General features: G+C 34.2%; 4 protein-coding genes across 5 annotated transcripts; 2 read left to right on the top strand and 2 right to left on the bottom strand.

The window, feature by feature from the left end:
* Positions 1-559: 559 nt before the first annotated feature.
* On the bottom strand, positions 560-7,313 carry LOC133668889 (5'-adenylylsulfate reductase-like 5). The gene is made up of 4 exons (XM_062088893.1): positions 6,673-7,313; positions 1,929-2,110; positions 1,559-1,683; positions 560-1,260 (listed from the first exon to the last, which is right to left on the bottom strand). The coding sequence occupies exons 1-4, from the start codon at positions 6,820-6,822 to the stop codon at positions 833-835; spliced, it is 885 nt and encodes a 294-aa protein (XP_061944877.1). The 5' UTR covers positions 6,823-7,313; the 3' UTR covers positions 560-832.
* Positions 7,314-8,028: 715 nt separating this feature from the next.
* On the top strand, positions 8,029-11,235 carry LOC133669055 (eukaryotic translation initiation factor NCBP). Its single transcript, XM_062089064.1, has 6 exons — positions 8,029-8,327; positions 9,181-9,276; positions 9,400-9,504; positions 9,642-9,719; positions 10,474-10,593; positions 10,820-11,235. Exons 1-6 carry the CDS (start codon positions 8,178-8,180, stop codon positions 10,949-10,951), a joined length of 681 nt encoding a protein of 226 aa, XP_061945048.1. The 5' UTR covers positions 8,029-8,177; the 3' UTR covers positions 10,952-11,235.
* Positions 11,236-12,047: 812 nt separating this feature from the next.
* LOC133669564 (superoxide dismutase [Cu-Zn] 2-like) lies at positions 12,048-15,602 on the bottom strand. Of its 2 annotated transcripts, XM_062089759.1 has the most exons (7): positions 15,341-15,600; positions 15,132-15,233; positions 14,621-14,716; positions 14,504-14,535; positions 14,101-14,176; positions 12,466-12,519; positions 12,048-12,293 (listed from the first exon to the last, which is right to left on the bottom strand). In XM_062089759.1, the coding sequence occupies exons 1-7, from the start codon at positions 15,426-15,428 to the stop codon at positions 12,265-12,267; spliced, it is 477 nt and encodes a 158-aa protein (XP_061945743.1). In that variant the 5' UTR covers positions 15,429-15,600; the 3' UTR covers positions 12,048-12,264. The 2 variants fall into 2 exon arrangements, with proteins under 2 accessions (XP_061945743.1, XP_061945744.1); XM_062089760.1 differs by lacking the exon at positions 12,466-12,519 and having other exon boundaries at positions 15,341-15,602.
* A 2,914-nt stretch (positions 15,603-18,516) lies between these two features.
* LOC133670029 (tubulin alpha-3 chain-like) lies at positions 18,517-22,220 on the top strand. Its single transcript, XM_062090425.1, has 5 exons — positions 18,517-18,738; positions 19,460-19,674; positions 19,773-19,972; positions 20,431-20,939; positions 21,688-22,220. The coding sequence occupies exons 1-5, from the start codon at positions 18,626-18,628 to the stop codon at positions 21,998-22,000; spliced, it is 1,350 nt and encodes a 449-aa protein (XP_061946409.1). The 5' UTR covers positions 18,517-18,625; the 3' UTR covers positions 22,001-22,220.
* Positions 22,221-22,946: the final 726 nt, after the last annotated feature.

The raw sequence follows: 22,946 nt of genomic DNA, 5'->3' as shown, positions 1-22,946 counted from the left end.
GGATATTGATCGACCAAATTAGGGGTTTATTTCTTCTAAACCTCGTCTCTTTAATTTTTCTTTCTCATCTCTTTTTTTTCCTATCCTTCTCTTTTGGTTTTCTCTCCTTTTTCTTTTTTGTTTTGTTTTTCTTTTGTATTCATACTTATCATGTTTTTGTATAATTACCTCAATGTCCCTCATTCATTTATACTTAATAACTACTCCAATCATTTATACTAAATAATTACTCCAATAGTATCGTTGCCTTTTCCTATTAAAATGTTTCTTTTTATTTCAAAACATTACAGCTGAGGTAAAAAGAGAAACTTTAATGGACAATGTACTTGAAAATATTTTCCATCCTTCGGATTGGGATCGATCTCCTGATCAAATCTTAAACCTATTTATAGTCTCCTGTTCTTCAAGTGTCTGAACGTAAACTTTGAACCAGCTGTCTGTTTCGGCCATTAGTGTGTGCGCGCGCGGCACGCGAGAGAGAGAGAGAGAGAGAGAGAGAGAGAGAGAGAGAGAGAGAGAGAGAGAGAGAGAGAGACAGCTTGCTAGGCTTACATCCAACTTAAGTGTGAAGATGTTCCTCCAAATGATAAATAATATACAAAATGGGAAAGCTGTTCTCAAATTTACATGATTTTTTGCTCCCTCCCAAAACTAGAACAGCCAACAATGGTTTCAGCTATCATCATCACAAGTATCACTAATAGTAAAATTTTACAGGGTGAGAGAGACCGCCTGTCCCAGAACAATAATTCTGCTTGTAATACATTATGTTAACAGTAGTAAGCTCTTTTCTACCTTTGATTTTAAGTGCCAAGAGATACCGGGGTATGCCTCAGGACTGTGACCTAGTTGATGAAGAAGATTCACCCAAAGAAACAGAAGCCAGCGAAGAAGCCCAAACCCGGCAATTTTTTGCACGTTCATGGAAATTCCTGGTCTTGCATAATCTCAGCTTAGTCCAAATCCTCCTCACATCAATCATATGAAGGATACGCCCAAAAAATTGGCTAGTCTCTCCAAATATTTCCAAGTTGAAATGTGGTATATAAGAGACATAGAAAGCCTTGAGATGCGACAACGCTTTTGGAGATGCATATAGCAGCACCCTCAAACAGAGAAACAATGTAGCAAGTGCTAAGTAGGGTTCCCTTTTTATTATCTCTTCCAAGGATGGTCCATTCCATGGCTGCAAGATGGATTTTTCACGACCCTCTGTACTAGAAGAGTCATCTTTGGTAATAAGTTGAACTGGTTCAAGTCCTGAATCACAGACAGTCAGGTTACAAACAGGATGCATAAATTTTATTGATGACTCGACTATTGTATGTTGCTGGAAATCATGTGTAATCATAGGGCACTAATAAACCCTTGGACAACTTTTCTTTTTCCTTTTTTTTTTTTTGATATTGACTCCAATTTAATAAAGCACTTTGTGTGTGTCAATCTTACAACATAGTCAGGTCCAAGAGATCAATGCTTATAAAATGGTGGAAGCAGAGATGGGAAGTGAGCTCAGTAAGAATGTACACAACTTTTTGGCACGGAAAAACAAATCTACCTGTCGTTTTCTTATAAAACTGAGCAAGAGATTGAAGGTTCTTTGGCCCTCTATATTGCACTTTTGATCTCTGGTTGACTATTAATATTGAAGGCAGGCTGTGGATTCCGTATCTTGAAAATATACTGCAAAAAAGATATGGCATTGTTATCACTAGACAAAATACAGGATAACTTAGCCAAAGATTGTTGGTGTTCGACAGAAATCTCCAACAAAAAATCAATAAAACATTCAATGAGTATCAAAAGATGACAATTAAAAAGAATCGAATTGAAACTACACTCTGAGGAATGAGTCTTATGCCTCTATAGCCACACCATCCACAATGATGAGGAAATATTATAAGCAGGCCAGGATAGTGGTGTTTCACCTTGGTAGAGCTGAAGATTGTTCAACAGCCAAATGTTCGATTTGAGGGAACATGGAACTAAGAATTTCAAATTTTGGAAGCATACTGCATGAGAAAGGACACCATGAAGCATAAAAGAGTACAGAAGTAGAAGCATTCCTCTGTTTTGAAGTTAAGGCTCTGTCCAGGAAATCCCCATCCACCTATTAACAAAAGTATATAGTTCAGCACTACAAACTAATACAAAGCTTGAATTATTTGGACCAATCAAATAAAGACAAAATAATGATTATCCTAGTAAAATCTGAGAAATGAAGGCATAAAATATACTGTACGTAAGGCAGAAAACTGGACTTTTATTACAAGTTACATGAACAAGATGGTGAGTAGGAAGACATTATGAAATGGCATTTATAAACTCTTTTGAATTACATATAAATAAAAAATGAGCAACCAGACCTTGGAGACGGTCAAAAAGTTCTTTGTAAGAAATATTACATGTAAATGACCAAAGTGCTAAGCATACAAGTACCACAATCCCACAAGTAAACACCTAACCAACTTTTTCATTTTTTAAAATTCCCATGAATTGGCACAAACAAATAGTTTAGATTTATTTAAACCAGTTTATGCATTTGGAATTGAAACTATCTACTGTGCACAAATTACATTGTAACTTGTTTAAGTGGATTAAAAAAAATATCCGTGCATGCTCTCATGATTTGTAAATATGGAAGTTTTACCTTACTTTTAAGTTGTCCACTAAAGAAAGTTCATAACTCAATCTCTTTTTAATCCACATATATTCACTTCAAATTCAATTTATTCGTGAATATGTTTCAAACAAACCATTAAAGAGGTATTCATGAATGTGTTTCAAACAAACTGTTAAAGAGGTGAAACATATGATCCATTTCGAATACGTTTGGCTACGCGTTAGAGTTTGCGTTTTGTCAAAAACGCAAGAAGCAAACGTTTGGTTAACAAAAAAAAGCGATTTACTGTGCATGGTCCCACCATAAATTGCGTGCGAAACGCAAGCAGATGGAAAGCAGAAAAATGCTGCTTTCTTGCGCGGCTCTCAATTCAGAGGTTGGTACACTGTTCAGTGAACAGTGTAGCATGATACACTGTTCACTGAACAGTGTATCATGCCTCCGCTGTTCACTGAATAGTGGAGCATGTGAACAGTGCAAGAATTGCACTGTTCACGTGAAATTCTTTTTTTTTTTTTTCAGTGTATTAATTTTTTTAACATTTTTTTTAAAAAAACACTAGTATAAAGTGAATTAACCTGATAATATTTTATCTACGCTCAAAAAATTATGAAAATTGTAGTTCTTATCGGATGAATTTTGTATGTAATGACATTATAAATAGTTTAATGGAATAATAAAAAGTATTTTTTATAAATTATTTTTTATTTCATGATGTAATAGGAGTAATTAATTCTACAATATTTAAATTTAAAACCATTGATATTAATATATATTTTTAAATTATTTTATAATCTCAATTTCAAAAGCATTCTTAACCAAACACATTAAACTACTTTTTCTTCAACCTCAATTTCAAACACAGTTTTAACCAAACACCTATTTTTTCAAACCAACCTCAACTAAAAGTACTTTTTATAAAACAACTTTTTTTAAACCACAACCACAACAGCTACCGCAATACCAAACACACTCTTCCTTTGCCGCCCCCCACCTCAGAAAGAAGTCTCTGGTGGATCATTTCCAGTGATAATTGACAGTATGCTATGAGCTTGTGCCTGTTCTGCTCCATAACCAATATAAACTCCACTGAGAAGCTAGGAGCTATGACAACCTTATGACTCATCAACTAGATTAAGCACCATAGAGCTATAAATAATTTGAATGCCTCCCTTAGTAGAGCTCTCTACTTCATATGAAATTAGATTTCTGATGTGTCCCAAGGATTTATGACTTTCACTTCCATTCATTTTGTCCAAATGTTAAGTTATCACAATATCCTTTTTATCCCTCAGATACAAATTTAGACTTCTGACAAGTCATAAGAATATATGACCCTGTTTTTCTCTTCCTTTTTTCATTAGTCATTCATCCTCTTGCCATGCCTTAACTTGTTCTCTATTTTATCCCTCCAATATCACCCATCATTCTCTATTTTCTCTTTCTCTCCCTCACAAACCTTTTTTCTTTTTTGTGGGAGTCTTCCAAAGCAATTTCCAGAGAAGGATAGCAAAAGTGAGCTTCCAACAGGGAAGTTGTGTTTCAAATACGATTCAGATACAAGCTACGGTTGTTTCCTAATATTTAGAAGTACATGGAAATCTCCGCACAAGAAATTCCTCACTCGAGTGCCCCAAACTGAATGGGTTTGAAAGTTCAAATCAGCTATAAAGGAGTGATTACAGTTTTTATCCCACTACCTCTATCTAGCCAAACTGAGGCATTAGGTCTTTTGTCAACAGTTTCCAAGTGACTACATGATCTTAGGTAAAGTACAAAAACAAAACAGACATGGAAAATATCCAAAGAAAAAAGAAGAATAGTTCATCTATTTTCTCAAGTGACCAGTTGTCAGTTCATCTTCTGTTCTTCCTTCTACTTCAATAGGACTAACAATTACAGATGCGTCTGTTTGGAATGTAGGATACCATAGCATAACAGTAACCACATTCAAGTTCACGATTTAGAATAATGGACTAAAGCCTGTCAACCATCAATTACAAGTAATTCATAAGCGAGAGAAACTCAGATATATCATATGCCCTCTTGTCCAGTTGAGAGAAATTTGGTTAATATGTAAAATTTGTTTCAATGTTATAATTTCTCATTAATCCATTGTTGTTAGGATGATGCTCACACAAAATGCAGTGTGCGGTCATCCTCCTAAACAAATGCTACCCCATAGAAGAGCGACACACTCATCCCCACCCCCTCTCAGCGCACATGGATAGAGTGAGAGTGGAAATCGATAAAATAATATTAAGGCTTTCCCACACACACAAAAAAAGGACAAACATCAAATATACCAGCAGATTATTGAGAATTATCAATTTTGCACCCAAACTATTTTTTCTATTGATTTTACCACTATGCTATTTGATTTCTCAATAAACGTCAAGTACAAGTTCCTTATAAAATGATGTTTCTCACAAATAGAAAGTACAATTTGGAAGGAAATACTGATGGAAAGCCTTAATAAAAAATTTCTAAAAGTTTGAGGGTAAAATTGATACCACAAATTGTTTGGTGGTAACATTGAGACTACCTATATTTTTGAGGTCTGCCCCCCCCCCAAAAAAAAATCACCAGACCAAGCAAACCATAATGAGAACAATTTTAATTTCATTCAAAATGATATGTTTTTTCCTGCAGGTTTTGAAATGGTTAGGGTCTTCCTAGACCTATGTAACAAGTTCTGATAGATCAAAACATGACAAAGGCACGAGTCAGTGATGATGGAACTAGCTTCAAGAAGGAAGCAGACCCTCCCCCTCGTAAGTTGATTCTATTAGCTTACCATTTCAAATAGAGACAAGAAGCAATATAAAAACTTATCAGGAAGCACTAGCTTTGCATTAAATAGAATCTTAAGGCAAAATGTTCAAAGAGAATTCTAAACTAAAAGGCACCTAGATTGGTGATATCATATGATTACACACTTGTAAATTGGAAGTTAGATGTCCTCTTTTCCCCAAAACATTAGAACGGCACATAACAAGTGGATTCATAATGATTATGTCTTTCTAGTTTCTCCAGGAGGCACTCTTACATTGTCTGTCCCATGTTCCTACATAAATGCCTCTACCCAATCCAGCGTTTCCCATTCACAATAACCCTCTGCAACCTCCAGTTCATCAAGATTCCAAAATAATTGTGAAGTGATGAAAATAAAACAATTAACACAACATCCTAGCTATCGAAATTTGTCACGTGTCTATGGGAGTTCATTTTCCTTCTGTTTCTTCTTCAGATTTACACATTTCTAGTCCCAGGAACTATCTGGAACTTCAAAGTTCACTACACAGTCTTTCATTTTTGCACAGGAAGCAGCTTGGGATAAGATTTTAACAACTGGCAATCTATAAAAGAAGGGAACGACATTGTCCAGGATACCCCCTCAAAATGAAAAATACAATTGCTCCACAACACTATAATTTTTTTTTTATATAAAAAAAAGTAGACTCAGCCCTCATGCAATTGATAAATGATAGTTCCCTTGGTCCATGACTAACAATTAAATTAAAAAAAAAAAATCAAACTAACGGGTATTCCCAAAATTTTAAAAAAATGAATAAGTAAATAAATGAAGGACTTAAATTCAAACCTCCTAGAAACGAAATGGAAATAAAAGATAAACATTCAAGGTCCAAATTCTACTTCATTGTGTTTTCAGTGTGGAAAATTCTAATACTGCTAAAAAACAAAACGAAAACCAAAAGAAAAGAAAAGAAAACAAAGTCAACCCATTAACATTTACTATTCCAATTCACAAAATCTAAACGTGACATTCACCAAGCACTGCTCAGCAAGCCAAATCACAATCAAATACAAAAAGCAGAAAAACACATAAAGCAATTTGATCAAATACAACAACAACAACAAACACCATGAAACAACAAATCAAATCAAAACATGAACAACCCATTAATCCAGAAAAAAAACCTAGCCCAGATGAAAAAGTATCATGAAATCAACAACTAATCACCAATCAAAAAAGAGAAAGTATAAAATAATAAAAGTAAAAGCAAATAGAAAAGAGAGAAACGCACCTGAAGAGGAGGATTTGGAGAGATCGAAACAGGACATTGAGATTGAATATCATAAAGAAACAAAGCTGATTCATCAGGACAAATAGACAAGGCTGATGCCGAAGAAGCCCCACCAATAGAGAGCAAGAAGAGAAGAGAAAGCAGAGCCATTGAAGAAAGAGGTGGAAAATGAAAACAAAAGGTCAAATCTCAGAATTGAAAACCCAGAAAAAATAAAGAGAAAAAGGAAAGCAATTGGTGGATAAAGCGATGATCTTGATTTAGAAGGCGGTTTGGTTTCTTAATTATTAGGATTAGATTTCTTAATCATAATCATAATTATTATTACAAAGGTAGGATAGCGAGTTAATAGGTATTTTTTTTTTGTCTTAACAATGATAATAATATAATAGAAAGAACAACTAATAATAAACAGACAACAATGGTAATAATCAAAACTGATAAGGGCTTTTATCTTAGAAATTCAGAAAGTTCTGTGTCTTGTAGGAGAGGGGAGGGTTATTAGGGTTTTGGGTGGTGTCAAAAATGGCGTTCTAAGGGTGATACCATGCCTTTTTTTATATATCCATAGCCATCATCATGCTCATGTTTCTGTGGGAGGTTTGTTCAACTCCCTTTTTTCTTTTTCTTTCGGTTGCTTTCAAGGATTTTTTATAAGAAAGAATATTTGCTTTTTCTAAAGGAAATGCTTTTTTTTTTGTTTTTTATCTTTTTTTCAAAAAATATCTGTGCGAGCACTATAAATTTTTTTTCAAAGATTTCGGTGAAATGTTTAATTTAATCCTCATATTTTAAATTATAAAAATTAGGTTCTTGTAATTTTTGAGGTTTAAAAAAATAATTTTGATCCAAAACTTTAATATTTTTATATTTAGTTTCTAATTCGAAAAATAATTAAAAAAAATCATTAGTAACACCACTTACAACCATCAAAATAATCAATTTTAGTATTAAAAAAAGTTTTATTTATATATTTTTTACGTTTAAATTACCTAAAAAAACTCAAAACACCTATTGAAAACAAGATTTACAAGGATGAAAAGCTACATTTATCAACTCTACAATCACATCTTCATTTGATTTTTTTTTAATTAATAATGTTATTATTGTATAATAAAAAATATATTACAGTCATAATTAATTTATCAATTAGAAAATCATAGATTCATAAAATTATTATGAATTATTTTAAGCAAAAACAAAAAGGAAAAAGAAAAGGCAGAGGCCCATGAAGCCCAGGTTCGAGGCCCTAATACAAACAGAAAGGTGGACATTTAGCCCGTCAGCGTGACATATGATAAAAAAAAATTAAAAAAATGAAGGGCTCGTGTAGTGTAGAGTGTAGACGAGTCGCTTTAAAAAGTCGGATTGTATTGTGTAGTCTCTTCTTCCTCCTTCTCTCTTATCTGGACCTCCAAAATTGTGAGAAGCATAAATATAAATAGAGAAATAAGGCCGTACTAATTAGGGTTTGTTCTTGGCTTTGAATAATTAGAATTTAAAAAATGGAGATCTCAGAGAAGAAGGAACCAGAAAACAACAATAACATTTCACAAACAGCGACACTTGATTCATCTTCAACAACTGATGTCATCGATAAAGAATCCGAAGAACGCCAAGCACGCGAACTCAAAGCTGGTTTGCATCCTCTCAAGGTTCCCAATCCCTCTCTCTCTCTCTCTCTCACCCTCTCTTATGCGTGTTTGCTATTTTTCTTAGATTGTTGCGATTTGATAGTTTTTCTGCAAGGGGTTTGTGTGATTCGTCTTTTCTTTTTTCGTATAATTTGTTGTTAGTATTTTAGCTTTTCAATTTGATTGTTTACAATTTCTTGCAAAGTCCGGCTGAGTTAGGTTTTTTTTTTTAAGTCTACATTTTTCATTTCATTTGTTCATTTTAACCAATCCCAAATCTCCGCGTGTGCTTTCCAGCTCCAGTTGCATTTCTTACCTCAAAAATTGAGCTTGGAAGCTCATACATGCTAGCTTAATTATGTAGATAATTGATTAAAATTCAAAACTTGATTATAATGAATCGTGATTCTTAGAAACAAGGTGGGGGAGGAGCCACCTAGCTGTAGCTTCCCTGCTTCTCAAAACTCAGCTCCTGGTGTTGTTTCAATGAAGCATTTTGTTTTCCTTTCGAGACCATTTTCACGTGGCTCTGCAAGGAAAATTGCTGAGGGAAAAACCTGTTGTCTGTTGCATATCTTCTTACGTTGTTGCGCCACGTGACTTGTGTTTGTGCTACTGGAAGCATTTTAACTTCTGTCCTTGCACAGTAAATAGATCCATGCTTACCAGTATGGTACGAAGGTGTAAGGCCTACACAAACCTTGCAGTCAAACTAGGGTTTTATGTTTTATTGATTGTTTGATTGTACAATATAAGAGCATACTTACCTTTGCTGATAATTTTAATATTAACATATGTAGCTCTTCTCTTGATATAATTCACAACGAGTCTGTTTAAGTACTTGCTTATTTTGCTCTGACTTGTTTATGTTCAGAACAAGTTCATATTTTGGTACACTCGGCGAACGCCAGGAGTTCGAACACAGACATCATATGAGGACAATATAAAGAAAATCGTTGAGTTCAGTACTGTAAGTTCTATTGTAATTTTAGATTGTTTGGTAATATATTAGTTGAGATATATCCTCATGTAAATAGATGCTCTTTTTCTTGATTCATTTGCTGACTGGACTTTTGGCATTATGGGCATGCAGGTTGAAGGTTTTTGGGTCTGCTATTGCCACCTGGCTCGACCTTCTTTACTGCCGAGCCCAACTGATCTGCATCTTTTCAAGGAAGGAATCCGTCCTTTATGGGAGGTAATGTTGCAAACCTGAAGTTGCAATAGCTATTATTTAGTTTTTGCTTTAATTTAATCACATCATAGTTGTTGAGAACTTTCTAATGTTATGCTGAATTTGAACGTAAAAAACTCTTGACATTTGTTATTTTTTAGGACTCTGCTAACTGCAATGGTGGCAAGTGGATCATAAGATTCAAGAAGGTTGTCTCTGGTCGCTTTTGGGAGGATCTGGTAAGAGGAAGCTGGAATTAACTTCTCTTTGCTGGCATCATGCAAAAACTCGATTCTCTTGTTAAGTTTGATTTTTGAAATTTTTGATGAACATAGTTGGATTTTCGTCACCAAATCCTGGAAGTTTTGTTTGACTATGCACGCACATGCATACAGCATGTTGTGTGGATACCATTTGTTATTTTTGGCACATGCCATGTTACATTTATCTGTTTTGAATCATTTTTATCCAAAAAATGGATGTTATGGAACTTAAACTCATGAATTTTCTGGTTTGTTACCAAACCAACCACATGATAATGACTGGTAACATCACGAGGTCTTATTAGTTTCATAGCTGGATTGGGTTATTTGCTGGTATCCTTGCAGCAAACCTTGGTTTTCATAAGCTATGAAAAGGAAACTTTAAGGGTTTGGATTCTGTGGTTTTGAATCTGTAACTGCTTTTATATAGCTACTGTTTTTTTTTTTGTTTTAAATCGTCAATGCAGTTGAGGTCATGGACAGTAGGATGTACTGGCTGCTTTTGTAGGTGTGGCTGTCAGCAGTGAAGCTGAAATCCTAAAATGGTGTGGCTGTCAGCAGTGAAGCTGAAATCCTAGATTTTAGTTGCAAAGTTTGGTCACCCCCCCCCCCCCCCCCCCAACCTATATTGGAAAGAAGTGTTTTGTGTTTTGTAGTTCAATGGTAGCCTTTCCTTTAAGTTGGCATCTCTGTAACTGGTATTGAATTTTACTTGCAAATGCTCTTACAGGTTCTTGCACTGGTTGGGGATCAACTTGATTACAGTGATGACATATGCGGTGCTGTGCTAAGTATCCGTTACAATGAGGATATACTTAGTGTGTGGAATCGCAATGCATCAGATCGTCAGGTTAGTCAATATTAGTTGCTATTGTTCTAATTGTTGTGTTCCACTCTTTCCTCTCTCTAATTGTAGTGTTCCACTCTTTCCTCTTGCTAATTGTAGTGTTCTACTCTTTCCTCTATCTTGTAAATATTGAACTTTAATTTTCATCTATATCCTTTCCTTTTGCATTCAATTAAGAACGTTCCTCGTGTCCTAAAGAAAAAAAGTGAACACTTATTTTCTTCTGCAGGGCGTGATGGCTTTAAGAGATTCAATCAAAAGGCACTTGAAGCTTCCCCACAGCTATGTAATGGATTACAAGCCCCATGATGCTTCTCTGCGGGACAACTCATCATACAGAAACACATGGTTGAGAGGGTAGAAGTATTCTGAACTACATGCTGGACGAGAAACAGTGCAGAGGTCCCAGGCCCCTTGCTTCACATCAGATTTCCTTCTCTGATCAAGTTGTTCATTCTTATCACAGCTTAGCAACCTGTGTGGTTGTTGCCTTCATATCATGTAGTTGAAGTTTAGACTGTATCAAGCTAAACTAAATATTGGTTTTAATGAATTAGTAGCTTTGCTTCTGGATACTATGGTCGGTTGCAAGTACTTCTATTCTGAATGCAAGCGTTGTTTATCAATAAAATGTTTCGTTACATCTGGGTGTAGTCCATTTTTTTCAGCTGTGAATACTAGGCCTGCTTAAAATTTGTTTCTGAAAAGGGAGAAAGGGAAATTGAACATCCGGCTGTAGTTGATTTTACCTTACGGTTTTAGCTTCAAATGTCAATGCCACAATGGTGGTGGCGCCAGCACTGAATCGCAGGTGGACTCTATAAATCTATTTGGCAATCTATATTCTGCAACTGCATTAATGGGGTGGTGAGTTGTCTCACCCTCGGATGGTAGGACTGGTGCCAAATCAGTTTGGCAAGTGGTGAGATCCAGATGGTTTTGTCTTGGGACTGGGGGTGGAAGAACAATGGACATTTTTGTTCTGATTTTTGTTTTTTGAAGGTGAAAAAGAAATCGAGGTAGTTGTAAAAAGATGATTATTCCCAAAGGAGGAGAGGAGCGTGAGGCGAGCTGTTGTACTAATTCAGTAGTCTGCGAGCTTCTATCATATGCATGAGATAGCAAATTAAACCTTCCTGGCCACTGGGGATTATCAAAGCCTGGGGACACAACCGTCTCCTGATGAAACATTATGCTTTCCGATAGATTGCTTGAGCATTATGCCTGCAATTATCGACTGCTCTAATAGAGCAAATGAGAAGGCAGACTGTGACGAGAATTCGAAATGCTTATTTCAGAACAGTAATCAGATAAATTTCATGAGATTTTTACAGCAGGAATGAGCGACAAGACATCATATATTTGTTCTTTTTCTTAAAGATAAGGGATTCATTGCATATCCCAGAGAAATTAATGCAGGAGCATACCCATCAGAGACCATGACACCATATACCACATGCATGAAAAAGGAAAGCTTTCCAAGCCATGGCGATAGATTGACAATTTGAATACTCAGAGTTCACTTAGATTTTGTTATTGGGAGATTACAACTTCGCATAAGTGTGCTGGACGAGACCCTGCAAAACTTAAAAGGACGTTCTTCTTCTTCTCGCTGCTTCAGTTTTTACCAGAAGGGCATCTTGATGAAGTAACCCATCAAACCAAGTATCAACTCTAAACAGATGATTTGAGCCCAATGATGCCTGTCCAAATAATGTAACAAATGTCAGGCTTCTGTGTATAAGCAAAAAGATTTTAATTGAAAAATAAATCACATGCAACACTCACTCCATTCCATCTCATGCCCCAGAATATTACTCACTAAAGGTTAATGTTAGAAAGCACAGAAAAGTTTATAAGAAAAGGTAGTATTACCACATCCAACCCTTGCACCTGCATTCCCAGTTGTCTTGCTAAGTTCATGTCCACCTGCCCATTATTTTGAGATTTTCTAAGAAATTGTTTCAATACAGGTAAAAAAAACAGGCATCTATATGACAATTGTTTCATTCCAAGATAAGAAAATGATCAAAAGAAATGTTGGAGATATATACATCCAAATGAACAAACAACTAATCAGGAAAAGGACTCCAGTTTACAGCATTGCATCTCAACCTGTTCAAAAGTTCCGTTGTTCACTACTCTCCAAGTAGTCCCCATTCAACAAAGAGGTAGTAATAGATTTCCTGTAGTGTAGGCTCCAAAAATTTAGTAGCTCTACTTCTAAGCAAATTCAATTCAGTTGATGTTAAACACCAAAAACATAGTACACCATAAATCTCCAGCCATTTAGACAATGTCCCAGTAATGATGAGTTCCTCCATCCTCTTATCACATGTAGAGCCAAATAACAAAAATTCTCTTCTATTTGACTAGATAAACGCCTGTTCCAGGCATGCATCTGAACTTGTGGCTTAACTGTGAATTACACAATTTCTTGCTGAAAATATGGACACTAGAGCATGGCCAAAAATGTCTCCTAGAGCCCTAGTTAAGTGGGAACATTACAAGACAGATTTTTTATATATCACTCTTTTGGACTTTCTTCTACTTTATAAATTCCCTATAAAACTACTTCACGTCACACAATCACAGATATTAGATCATTCTGCTTCATGCAAAGTTTCTGATGGGGAAAGATCAAGCCAAGATGATCATTCTAAAACAGATTTTGAGATAAACTTAGCAGCTCGTTGATCATGATGCATATGTTTCCTACGTAGAAAGCCTGTTGAGGGCACTGACAGTTGATAAATATGTACATGTTTAACTGAACTTCATAGAATACCCATTCAGTGCTCACTCTAGTTCATCCCCAAAACACATGCACTTGAATTTGAAGAGTTTAAGAAAGCAACAAGCAACATCAAGAAATCAATAGGCTCCCTTACCTAATCCAATAAACTCAGTGGTGGGGACACCGAACCCAAAACACTGTTTACGCACGCATATGATCATTGACGATGGAGGATAGCTCAAACCATTGAGAGATTGGGCTTTAGCTTATGTTTTAGTTTAATTTATATGAACTTTTAATTGAGTTTTATTAATTTGGTTTTATTTGTTAGGTTTGATTTAATTATTATTGGACATTTTATTTAGCGGGTCATAAGCCCAATCGCTTATTCTAGTTAGGGTTTTAGTATATCCTACTTTTCTAAATGTTAGACAGTTTTGTTGATTAATTAAAATATTGCATACATTGCATATCTCCAATCCCCTTTCTTCTCTTCTTTAGCTTTCTTCTTTATCTAAAAGCTTTTTTTTTTCTTATTTTAATTCTTATAATTTATTGTCCCGGTCCGCATCACTCAGGCAAAGAATGACGCACAAAATAACATATAGAAGTGAAAGCAAGTTTGAATCACGAGATATAAGCTAGTCTATATCAGGTTAAAAACTAAAGGGCACTCAAGTTGCTTACTAACATTGAGCACATATATACAAGCATAACCGGATAAGAATTTTACAAGGCACAAATATATTGAAACCAAATCTAGAAGCCTTTACCTTTTCCAAGATCATCAGGATCAGCATGCACAACAACAGCCCTCCCCAATATCGAATGCATCCCACTCAGTGGTATCTAGAAGCAAAACCAAGAGAGAGACGTTCAATAATTGAAGCGAAAATTCACTGAGTCGAACTTTTTTTGAGACCAAAGAATTGAAGAAACCAAGGGCATCTGTGCACCCCGGCACAAAACCATTTGATTGAGAGCTTCATGGCATTTGATAATTCCAAAAATTTTCAAGATCAAATAACTCGACCCAATACCAAACCAAGCATCAAATTATCGAAAAACTTTCAAGTTCATCTAGAGGAATGAGGTAATCAAGAGCATGAACGTTGAAAGAATTCTAAACCAAAAGAGATTACCATCTAACCCCTTACGATAGTTATTTGTTAATACCTGCAAGTCTTTGATTGAAACCTCTGCAACACCTGCAGCATGAAAAAATGAAGCTAAAATCTGTCCCTGGCTCTCCAACTTGCCAAATTCATATAGAAATTAAGAAACGGCACATACCATCAGAGCCTGCAATGATGTTCCCCAAATCTCCAGCATGACGTTCTTTGTCACTTGGAGCTCCATGGTCCTTCTTTAATGGATTGAAATGAGGTCCTAGCATTTAAGTAAGATCATAAGACGATTTTACAACCATGGACAAAAACTGCAGCAATCCAAAGCATAAGGTACATAAAAGATAAGAAATTTATGAGCCTAAAATCAAAATGGAGTCGCTAGACTTTAAATTAAAACTCACATTTGAAAAGAAGTGCCAACAATAACAACAAGAACATAATCTTGCAGTCAATAGAAGATAACCCACTTAAGAGTTAATCATCATGATCCAAAAATTAGCACCTACTGCTCTAATTTTAAAATCCCAGTTCAAATTCAACAAGATAGTTACAAATAGTCGTGCATATATACAGCAGCCAGCCAACAAAAAACCCCACTTATAGAATTTAAGAAACGGTAAACGTCAACCAATGACAAGTGGCAACACAAACATTTATACAGAAGGAGAGAGTACCAGTGGAATTGCAGCCGTTGGTGGTGTCACCAAGAGCATGAATATGAAAGCCATGAAGGCCCGGAGATAAGCCAGTAATCCTCCCTGTCACAAGTGTTGCCCCTGTACACACACACACATACATATATCATGTTTCATGCAGATACAATCAAGAAAAGAACCATGCTTTCTTTTCTAAACAAAACACAGATAGAAAGTGTGAGAGAGACCGTTTGGTTCTTGAATGAAATGAAGAGACCCTCTAACATTGGAGTCTCCGGTGATGAGAGCCACCGCTTTCACAGAGCCTGTTGCCATTTTATCTTCGCTGCCACTGTTCCTTATGCTTCTCAGGTTTTAAAATGTAAGACATTTATATATATTATTATAAATATAAATAACAAGGAAAATTATACTTGTTTAAAATTTTCTAGGAAGTATATTATATAACATTGATAATCTGTTATTAAAAATTCCTCCTTCTCTTTGTTGGATGAGCCACTTCTTAAAAACAGAGAGCAAGCGCCCTTAGTTTTCTGAACACCAGAAAGAGTATAATATGTACTTATTTTTTAGCCCTCTGGATTTGCTAATGTTCCACTTCAATCTCTATACTCTTTAAATTTCCTAATTTTATCCCTGGATGTCACCACATATTGCTGTTTAAACAGCTAGTAACTAGCTTTAAAAATATTTGTTATTAATGTAACAATGTTATAGATGTGTTTTATTGTATCATCTTTAATTAAAAAACATGAAAAATACTATTTATGTTTAATAAAATAAATTTAAATTTTTTATGCAAAATCCTATTTTGTATCAGTTTTGCATGCCGCAAAACTGGATTTTTTTGTGCAAAATTGAGTACCAACTTGATATTAGAATTTTTTTTATACCGGCAAAACTTGATAGAAAGCAATTTAAAATAAATTATTAAGTTAAATTATAAACCAATATAATATTGAATGATAAAATTAAAAAAAAAATTAATGTTCAAAATAAAAAAAAAATCCAAACATGAAAAGAAGAAGAAATAACACTGTTAAAACTCACAGTACGCATCTTTTAGGTTTCGTTTACTTTTTTTTCTTTTTTTTTGAAACTGCGAAGATAAACATCGGAAGATTTTAAATTAGAGGGATAGAAATAAAACATTGAAGAATCATTTGTGTGGAGAAAATGGATTGACGAGATTATAAAATCTCAACAAGCAGACCCATTGAACCTCGGGCCACAAGCTGTTCCATAGTCAATCTTTCTGGGCTGGGTGGTTGGCGTGTCTACTCGCGAGAACAGGCACCAGCAACTAGCGTGGTTCATGAACAGATCTGGTTCCATAATTACATGTTGTTTCTCACTTCATTGATTATCTTTGGCAAAAAATTTGTTCCATGTTTGTGTGTTCTTATCCCTTACCAGTACTATCTTCTTCTTCTTCTTGTATATTAGATCCTATTTCATATAGTCCAATTATATTTTTAAATTAAGTTTTTTATATATATTTTTGAATTGTTTTGATATTCTAACGCTAAAAATAAATTATTAAAAATAAAAAAAATATTATTTTAATATATTTTCAAATAAAAAAATACAAAACTTAACACACGTATTCTTCAAGGAATCATTAAACTGATCCACTTACTTGGCAAATGGCACACTATTTATATATATATATATATATATATATATATATATATATAATAGAAAAATGTAAGTGGATTAGGTCAATTATTGATTGAAGTGTGTCTTAAATGTGACATGGTAGAATAAAGTAAAAGAAATGAAAACGTGTGTGTAATCTATTTAAGAGAGAAAGAGCTACTTTCAAGTTGAAACCTCGTAATAACAAAAAAAATAAAAAAAATTCAAAGTTTTAATTGCTTAGTTGTTCCCCGGAAAATAACAAGCCCACAAATTGCTTTAATAATATGGATTATTTTTTCAATTAACACAGTATATTAAAAATATTGATGTAACAGCAACTAAAAAATTACGGAAACTGAAAAACACGATATTTATAATTTATTGCTATTTAAAATAATAATATTTAATGAAAAAAAAAGAGATGTTACATGAGAAAGAAAGAAAGAAAAAAAACCTTAGAGATATATTAAATCTTTGATTATAATATAACTAATACTAATAAAAAAAATTATTGACAAGACAAATCTAATAACACTAAAAAAAATCACCAACGATGACCTGAAAAGGTTATACTTACCGTTCAAAAATGAGAAGTGACTCACTTGTCTTTGGTAGTAAGTGTGACCTGCTTAGATTATTGTTGATGGTTTTTTTTTTGTGTCGTTAGATTTATCTCATCGATATTTTTCTAGAGTACAGGTGATGTTGTAATCGAATAGTTGGTGTGTCTTTAAAATCTTTTTTTTTTCTCTTCAATCTTTCTTGTTCACTTAACAACGACAAGTTATAAATATCACATTTCTCTAATTATTTGATTTTTTTTATTTATGTTATTTTACCGATATTTTTTTTAAAAATAAGCTAATAGCCAATAATATAGTGTCCAAATTAGTGCATCAATAAAGTTTTACTATCTTCAACGTACTCCATTAAATTAATCCTTCAATTTTCTTCATACACTTTTGTGTTATTCTCCTGGATATTTGCTCAAATTCACCTTGTGTGAAATCAAGCACAATAAAGATTTAAATCGGATTGTTTGAATTATTGATGAGTTGCATACACAGCCAGATGAACTGAAATTTGGAGCTTTTTTTAAAATCTGCCACCTTTCAAATGATAAAAATATGCACGTGTTGTATTTTTTTGCTTACAAGTTTTTTATATATATAAAAAAACAGTTTTATTTTTTTAATTAAAAAAATTATTTATTCTTTTGTTAAATTAAAAAATAATCAAGAGAAGAAAAACTTATCTAGACTGGGATTCTTAATTGCAAGTGTTTCTTATCGAGTAGGATTTGATTGTTTTTTTTTAATTTATTTTAAGAACATTGGTTAAATACAAAATTTATTTTAAAAAAACAGTTAATCTTTTCTACAATTAAAAAACATGTTTAAGTTTTTTAGAAACTCTATTTAACTTAATTTTATTTAAAATAAATAAATAAATATTTTTTATTAATATAAATATTCAGGCTGTACCTCGATTAATATAAAACGTTATTGGTAAGAATGTTTTATTTAAAAAAAACTATTAACAACAGCCTTTTTTTTTTGTTTTAAAGGTGATTGTTTTTTTAAAAAAACTTAAAAAATTGTAAGAAATTAATTATGCAATCCCATCATATATTTTGAGCATGACGTGAGCCACAGTAATCGACCGGCAGCAGCCGAGCTACCAAAAGAAGCCAGCGCCATACAGTTGGCGCCATGTAACTGGCAGTTAAGAATCTTCTTTAATTAATAAATCAACCAACTTTTTTTCAGCAACACAAAAGAAAAGAACAGAGAAAAATCTCTTAATTTCTCCTTTCTTTCATCTGCATTATAATCATTGTTTAGAGAAAGAAGAAGAGGAAGGAAGAAATTATGAGGGAGATAATAAGCATACATATTGGACAGGCAGGAATTCAGGTCGGGAATTCTTGTTGGGAACTTTATTGTCTTGAACATGGAATACAGCCAGATGGAACGATGCCTAGGTAATTTAATGTTGTTTATGTTTTTCTGTGAAATTAATGTTTGTTTGTGGTCCATTAATTATTTTAATTCATGGGATCATTTTTTCTTTCAATATTTGTTTCTTCTTCTTGTCATCAATTTTTACGTTGTGTGAGTAATTTGTGTTATGATTTTAAATCAAGGTAATCAGCTATAATTTCATCGAGTTTAATGGATCGGAATAGTTTCTGTGTTGAGAGTTTTTTTTCCTCTTGTGTTTTGGTGATTTTGTATTCAAAATAAAAGATTAATTTTGTTTTAATGTATATTTCTGCATGATTGTATTAGACAAAAAGAAAAGAAAAGAAAAGAAAAGAAAAGATAGTTGCTGTTTCCATGAGGTAAACAATGTATAGGCTGTGTAACTATGCATTCTGTGTGGAATTCAAAAATCTTGATTAATTGAGGAGTTGACATGCATGCTTTTCAGAAAGGAGTTGAAGTATATGAAATCAGAAGTTAATCGGCCAATAAAAGAAGCAGAATCTCATTTTAAAAAATGTCATGGTAGATAATTAAACCGTGGATGGTAAATCTCTAGGTTAGAGAACCATGCCATTCTGGTTGTGCAAAGTTTTTTTGTGATGATATTCCATTCATAATTTTGGTAGAGAGCAACTGGATCTTACTTTTCCATAATTAATATTTCTGTAGGGTGCTCTATTTTTGAAATTGATTAGACTGTTCTATATCCTGTTGCAGTGACACCTCAGTTGGAGTGGAACATGATTCTTTCAATACCTTCTTCAGCGAAACTGGTTCAGGCAAGCATGTGCCAAGAGCTATATTTGTTGATCTTGAACCCTCTGTCATTGATGAAGTCAGAAGTGGGACTTACAGACAACTTTTTCACCCGGAGCAACTTATTTCTGGCAAGGAAGATGCTGCTAATAACTTTGCCAGGGGACATTATACAGGTATATAAAAAAAGCATTAGCAATGCACAATTAAATGTTTATTTCATTTTCATTATTGACATTGACAAAATTGCCGCGTTGGTGTTTTAATACTGCAGTGGGAAGGGAAATTGTCGAACTATGCCTTGACCGCGTGAGGAAATTGGCAGACAATTGCACTGGCTTGCAAGGCTTTTTGGTATTTAATGCTGTTGGCGGTGGCACTGGTTCTGGTTTGGGCTCGCTACTTTTGGAACGCTTGTCTGTGGATTATGGAAAGAAGTCGAAACTTGGCTTCACCATTTATCCTTCCCCTCAGGTATTTCCTTCAAATAATTATTAGAAATCATTGGAGAGGTAAATTGTAGCCATCCTTTTCTGCTAATTGTAAAATTCAAAACAATTCCAGGAATCATTCTTCTGCTGGATGTTTATGGACAAGCTTGTGGATGTAATCATAGATAAATTAGTTTTCTTCTTTGCACAAGAAGCTTAAGAAAATTTCTCTGAAAGAATCGATGAAATTACCAATGTCCAAAGTCTGAGCACAGAAATCTATAGTTCTGGTCAATTGTTCTGATAGGCTCCCTCATCAACAACACAATATTCTGGGTGTCAATGCTTATGCTAAAAGCTTTTCTCTGCAGTTCCTTCTGTTGAAGCCTGTAACAGAACAAACAAAAAGTTATTTCTGCTATAGCTTTAGGCTAAATGCTCTTTCTGTGCTTGACCTATTGGTAAAAAACTCTCTTATAGTAGATTTTCCTAATAATGCAGGTTTCTACTGCCGTCGTGGAACCTTACAATAGTGTGCTCTCCACTCACTCTCTCCTTGAACACACAGACGTTGCTGTGCTTTTGGACAATGAAGCTATCTATGACATCTGCAGGAGATCTTTAGACATTGAAAGACCAACTTACAACAATTTGAACCGTTTGATATCCCAAATTATCTCATCTTTAACCACTTCCTTGAGGTTTGATGGGGCCATTAATGTGGACATCACAGAGTTTCAAACTAATCTTGTTCCATATCCCCGAATCCATTTCATGCTTTCATCTTATGCCCCAGTGATCTCAGCCGCAAAGGCTTACCATGAGCAGCTTTCAGTTCCTGAGATCACAAGTGCTGTGTTTGAGCCCTCAAGTATGATGGCCAAATGTGACCCAAGGCATGGAAAATACATGGCTTGCTGTCTCATGTATCGTGGAGATGTTGTACCGAAGGATGTTAATTCTGCTGTTGCCACCATTAAGACAAAGAGGACAGTTCAATTTGTAGACTGGTGAGTTCATATCCATTTGTTTTACTTACGAGATTTAATTCTGATCAATTCTCTCTAGGATATCGTTTTCATCTTATGTAATGGAGTCTGAATTGTTTTGTTCACATTTTAGCATTTCAGATGCAAACACACCATCTTGAAATGGCGTTCAAAAGATTTGGACACAATTCAAGAAACTGATGAAATGTCATATCAGACTTTTGAGATCCTAAATGCACTCTTGCATTATGTCATTTAGAAATTTTTTCTTTCAAAAGCAGTGGCATGATATGTTTAAACTATATTTCAGGACTGTATTAACAGTCAAGAAAACAGCATTTCGATTGCTATAGGTTAGGTAATCAAGGGTTGGTGTTTGTACACGTTAATTGAACATGGTTCTGTCATATTTTTATTTTGTTAAATTAATAGTTTCAATTCAAAGTTTGCTGACAAACCCAAGAGAATTCCTCTTCATCTAACTTGACAAATTAAGACCATTACCTTAACAGATATAAGACTGATCAAGATGACATAAACCCTACTTTCAAGTACTGGTGGGTTGCTGTTTTTCTAGGATCTATTTGGGTAACCTGTAACTTTGATATTGTGACACAAGGATCATTGTTCCCTATAACTGAAATATAGGTTCACCAAAATTAGTCTAGCAAACACATTTGATTTTCGGTGAAGTATTTAAACCAAGTTAAAAATTTTCTTTGAATTTTTTTTTCTTGGGATCTGATTGTTTAATGTATGGATACTTCAGGTGCCCAACTGGTTTCAAGTGCGGTATCAACTACCAACCACCAACAGTGGTACCTGGAGGTGATCTTGCTAAAGTGCAGCGTGCAGTTTGCATGATAAGCAACAACACAGCAGTAGCTGAGGTCTTCTCCAGAATTGATTACAAGTTTGATCTCATGTATTCCAAGCGAGCATTTGTCCACTGGTATGTGGGCGAAGGCATGGAGGAAGGTGAATTCTCAGAAGCTCGTGAAGATCTTGCTGCTCTTGAGAAAGACTATGAGGAAGTCGGAGCAGAAGGTGGTGATGAGGAAGGTGAGGAGGAAGATTACTAAGATAATATTTTACGAGGAAAAAGCAGCTGTATGTCTAATCTCGTCTCATTCATGTGTGTTTGTCTAGACGTGTAGAATCATCATTATTATCCATGTCAGTGATCTGTGAATTGACTCTCCATTCTGTGTTGCTTCTGTTCTTGTTGAATGCTTTTGGAGGTACGATCTTAAAAACTGTAGCATCTTCATTCTCTGAAATGAAAAATGCGCTATCAACAAATCCTCCTAATATGCATTTATACGTTAAAGTTCATCTCCCAGTAGGAAATCTTGGTATGCATAGACAACATGATTTAGATAAAAGCTTTTATGAGGATATTTATTCGTGTATCTACAGACTTTGGATTAGATGAATAGTAAAACAAAATTACACACAGCATCATGGCATTACCACCAGAAACGGCCATCATATCTTAGAGGCGTCAATTGATATGGTTGCCTGTAAGAACTAAGAAATGCTATAAGAAAGTCAACAAGGAGAAGATGACGATGATGAAAATGCACATCTCTTGAATCTATGCGTTTCTTGTGCATGTAAGAGAGGATGTTGGAGTGAAACAACGAATCCCAGTTTCTGAAGTACATGATTGTTGGAGGAAGTGCTCCATTTTTGAACTTCTCGATAGATTTGAACCCTTCCTTTCTTTTTTTTTTTTTTTTTTTTTTAAGCATGTGTACTTTATTTAGAATGTGTTTGTTTCCTGAAAAATAATTTTTAAAAAATCACTTTTCAAACTTTCATGTGTTTGTTTGCTATTAGAAAAGTTGGTTAATAGAAAATATTTTCCAGTCAAAGAAAAATTTGATTTGGTTTTCAGGAAAGTGTTTTTCTTTTCTTTTAGGTGGAAAATACTTTTAAGAAGTTATGAAAAATTTAGAAATGTCATATTATTTTCTGATTATATCAAATTTGATCTCAAACTTTTGATTGCTATATATATTTTGT

Source organism: Populus nigra, chromosome 12 (genome assembly GCF_951802175.1).
Source record: "Populus nigra chromosome 12, ddPopNigr1.1, whole genome shotgun sequence".
Classification (NCBI taxonomy): domain Eukaryota; kingdom Viridiplantae; phylum Streptophyta; class Magnoliopsida; order Malpighiales; family Salicaceae; genus Populus; species Populus nigra.
This window is presented reverse-complemented; position numbering and strand designations above follow the sequence as displayed.

What these genes read in the sequence shown, in the direction of transcription:
- LOC133668889 (XM_062088893.1), bottom strand. Translation starts at nt 6,822, where the DNA reads ATGGCTCTGCTTTCTCTTCTCTTCTTGCTCTCTATTGGTGGGGCTTCT. An exon ending in CTCCAAATCCTCCTCTTCAG is followed by an intron (nt 2,111 to 6,672) that starts GTGCGTTTCTCT and finishes TTTTGTTAATAG; the next exon opens with GTGGATGGGGATTTCCTGGA. An exon ending in CAATCTTCAGCTCTACCAAG is followed by an intron (nt 1,684 to 1,928) that starts GTGAAACACCAC and finishes TCTTTTTTGCAG; the next exon opens with TATATTTTCAAGATACGGAA.
- LOC133669055 (XM_062089064.1), top strand. Translation starts at nt 8,178, where the DNA reads ATGGAGATCTCAGAGAAGAAGGAACCAGAAAACAACAATAACATTTCA. An exon ending in CTGGTTTGCATCCTCTCAAG is followed by an intron (nt 8,328 to 9,180) that starts GTTCCCAATCCC and finishes GTTTATGTTCAG; the next exon opens with AACAAGTTCATATTTTGGTA. An exon ending in GAATCCGTCCTTTATGGGAG is followed by an intron (nt 9,505 to 9,641) that starts GTAATGTTGCAA and finishes GTTATTTTTTAG; the next exon opens with GACTCTGCTAACTGCAATGG.
- LOC133669564 (XM_062089759.1), bottom strand. Translation starts at nt 15,428, where the DNA reads ATGGCAACAGGCTCTGTGAAAGCGGTGGCTCTCATCACCGGAGACTCC. An exon ending in TTTCAATCAAAGACTTGCAG is followed by an intron (nt 14,177 to 14,503) that starts GTATTAACAAAT and finishes TTTTGCTTCTAG; the next exon opens with ATACCACTGAGTGGGATGCA. An exon ending in AGGTGCAAGGGTTGGATGTG is followed by an intron (nt 12,294 to 12,465) that starts GTAATACTACCT and finishes TTATTTGGACAG; the next exon opens with GCATCATTGGGCTCAAATCA.
- LOC133670029 (XM_062090425.1), top strand. Translation starts at nt 18,626, where the DNA reads ATGAGGGAGATAATAAGCATACATATTGGACAGGCAGGAATTCAGGTC. An exon ending in CCAGATGGAACGATGCCTAG is followed by an intron (nt 18,739 to 19,459) that starts GTAATTTAATGT and finishes ATCCTGTTGCAG; the next exon opens with TGACACCTCAGTTGGAGTGG. An exon ending in TGCCAGGGGACATTATACAG is followed by an intron (nt 19,675 to 19,772) that starts GTATATAAAAAA and finishes TTAATACTGCAG; the next exon opens with TGGGAAGGGAAATTGTCGAA.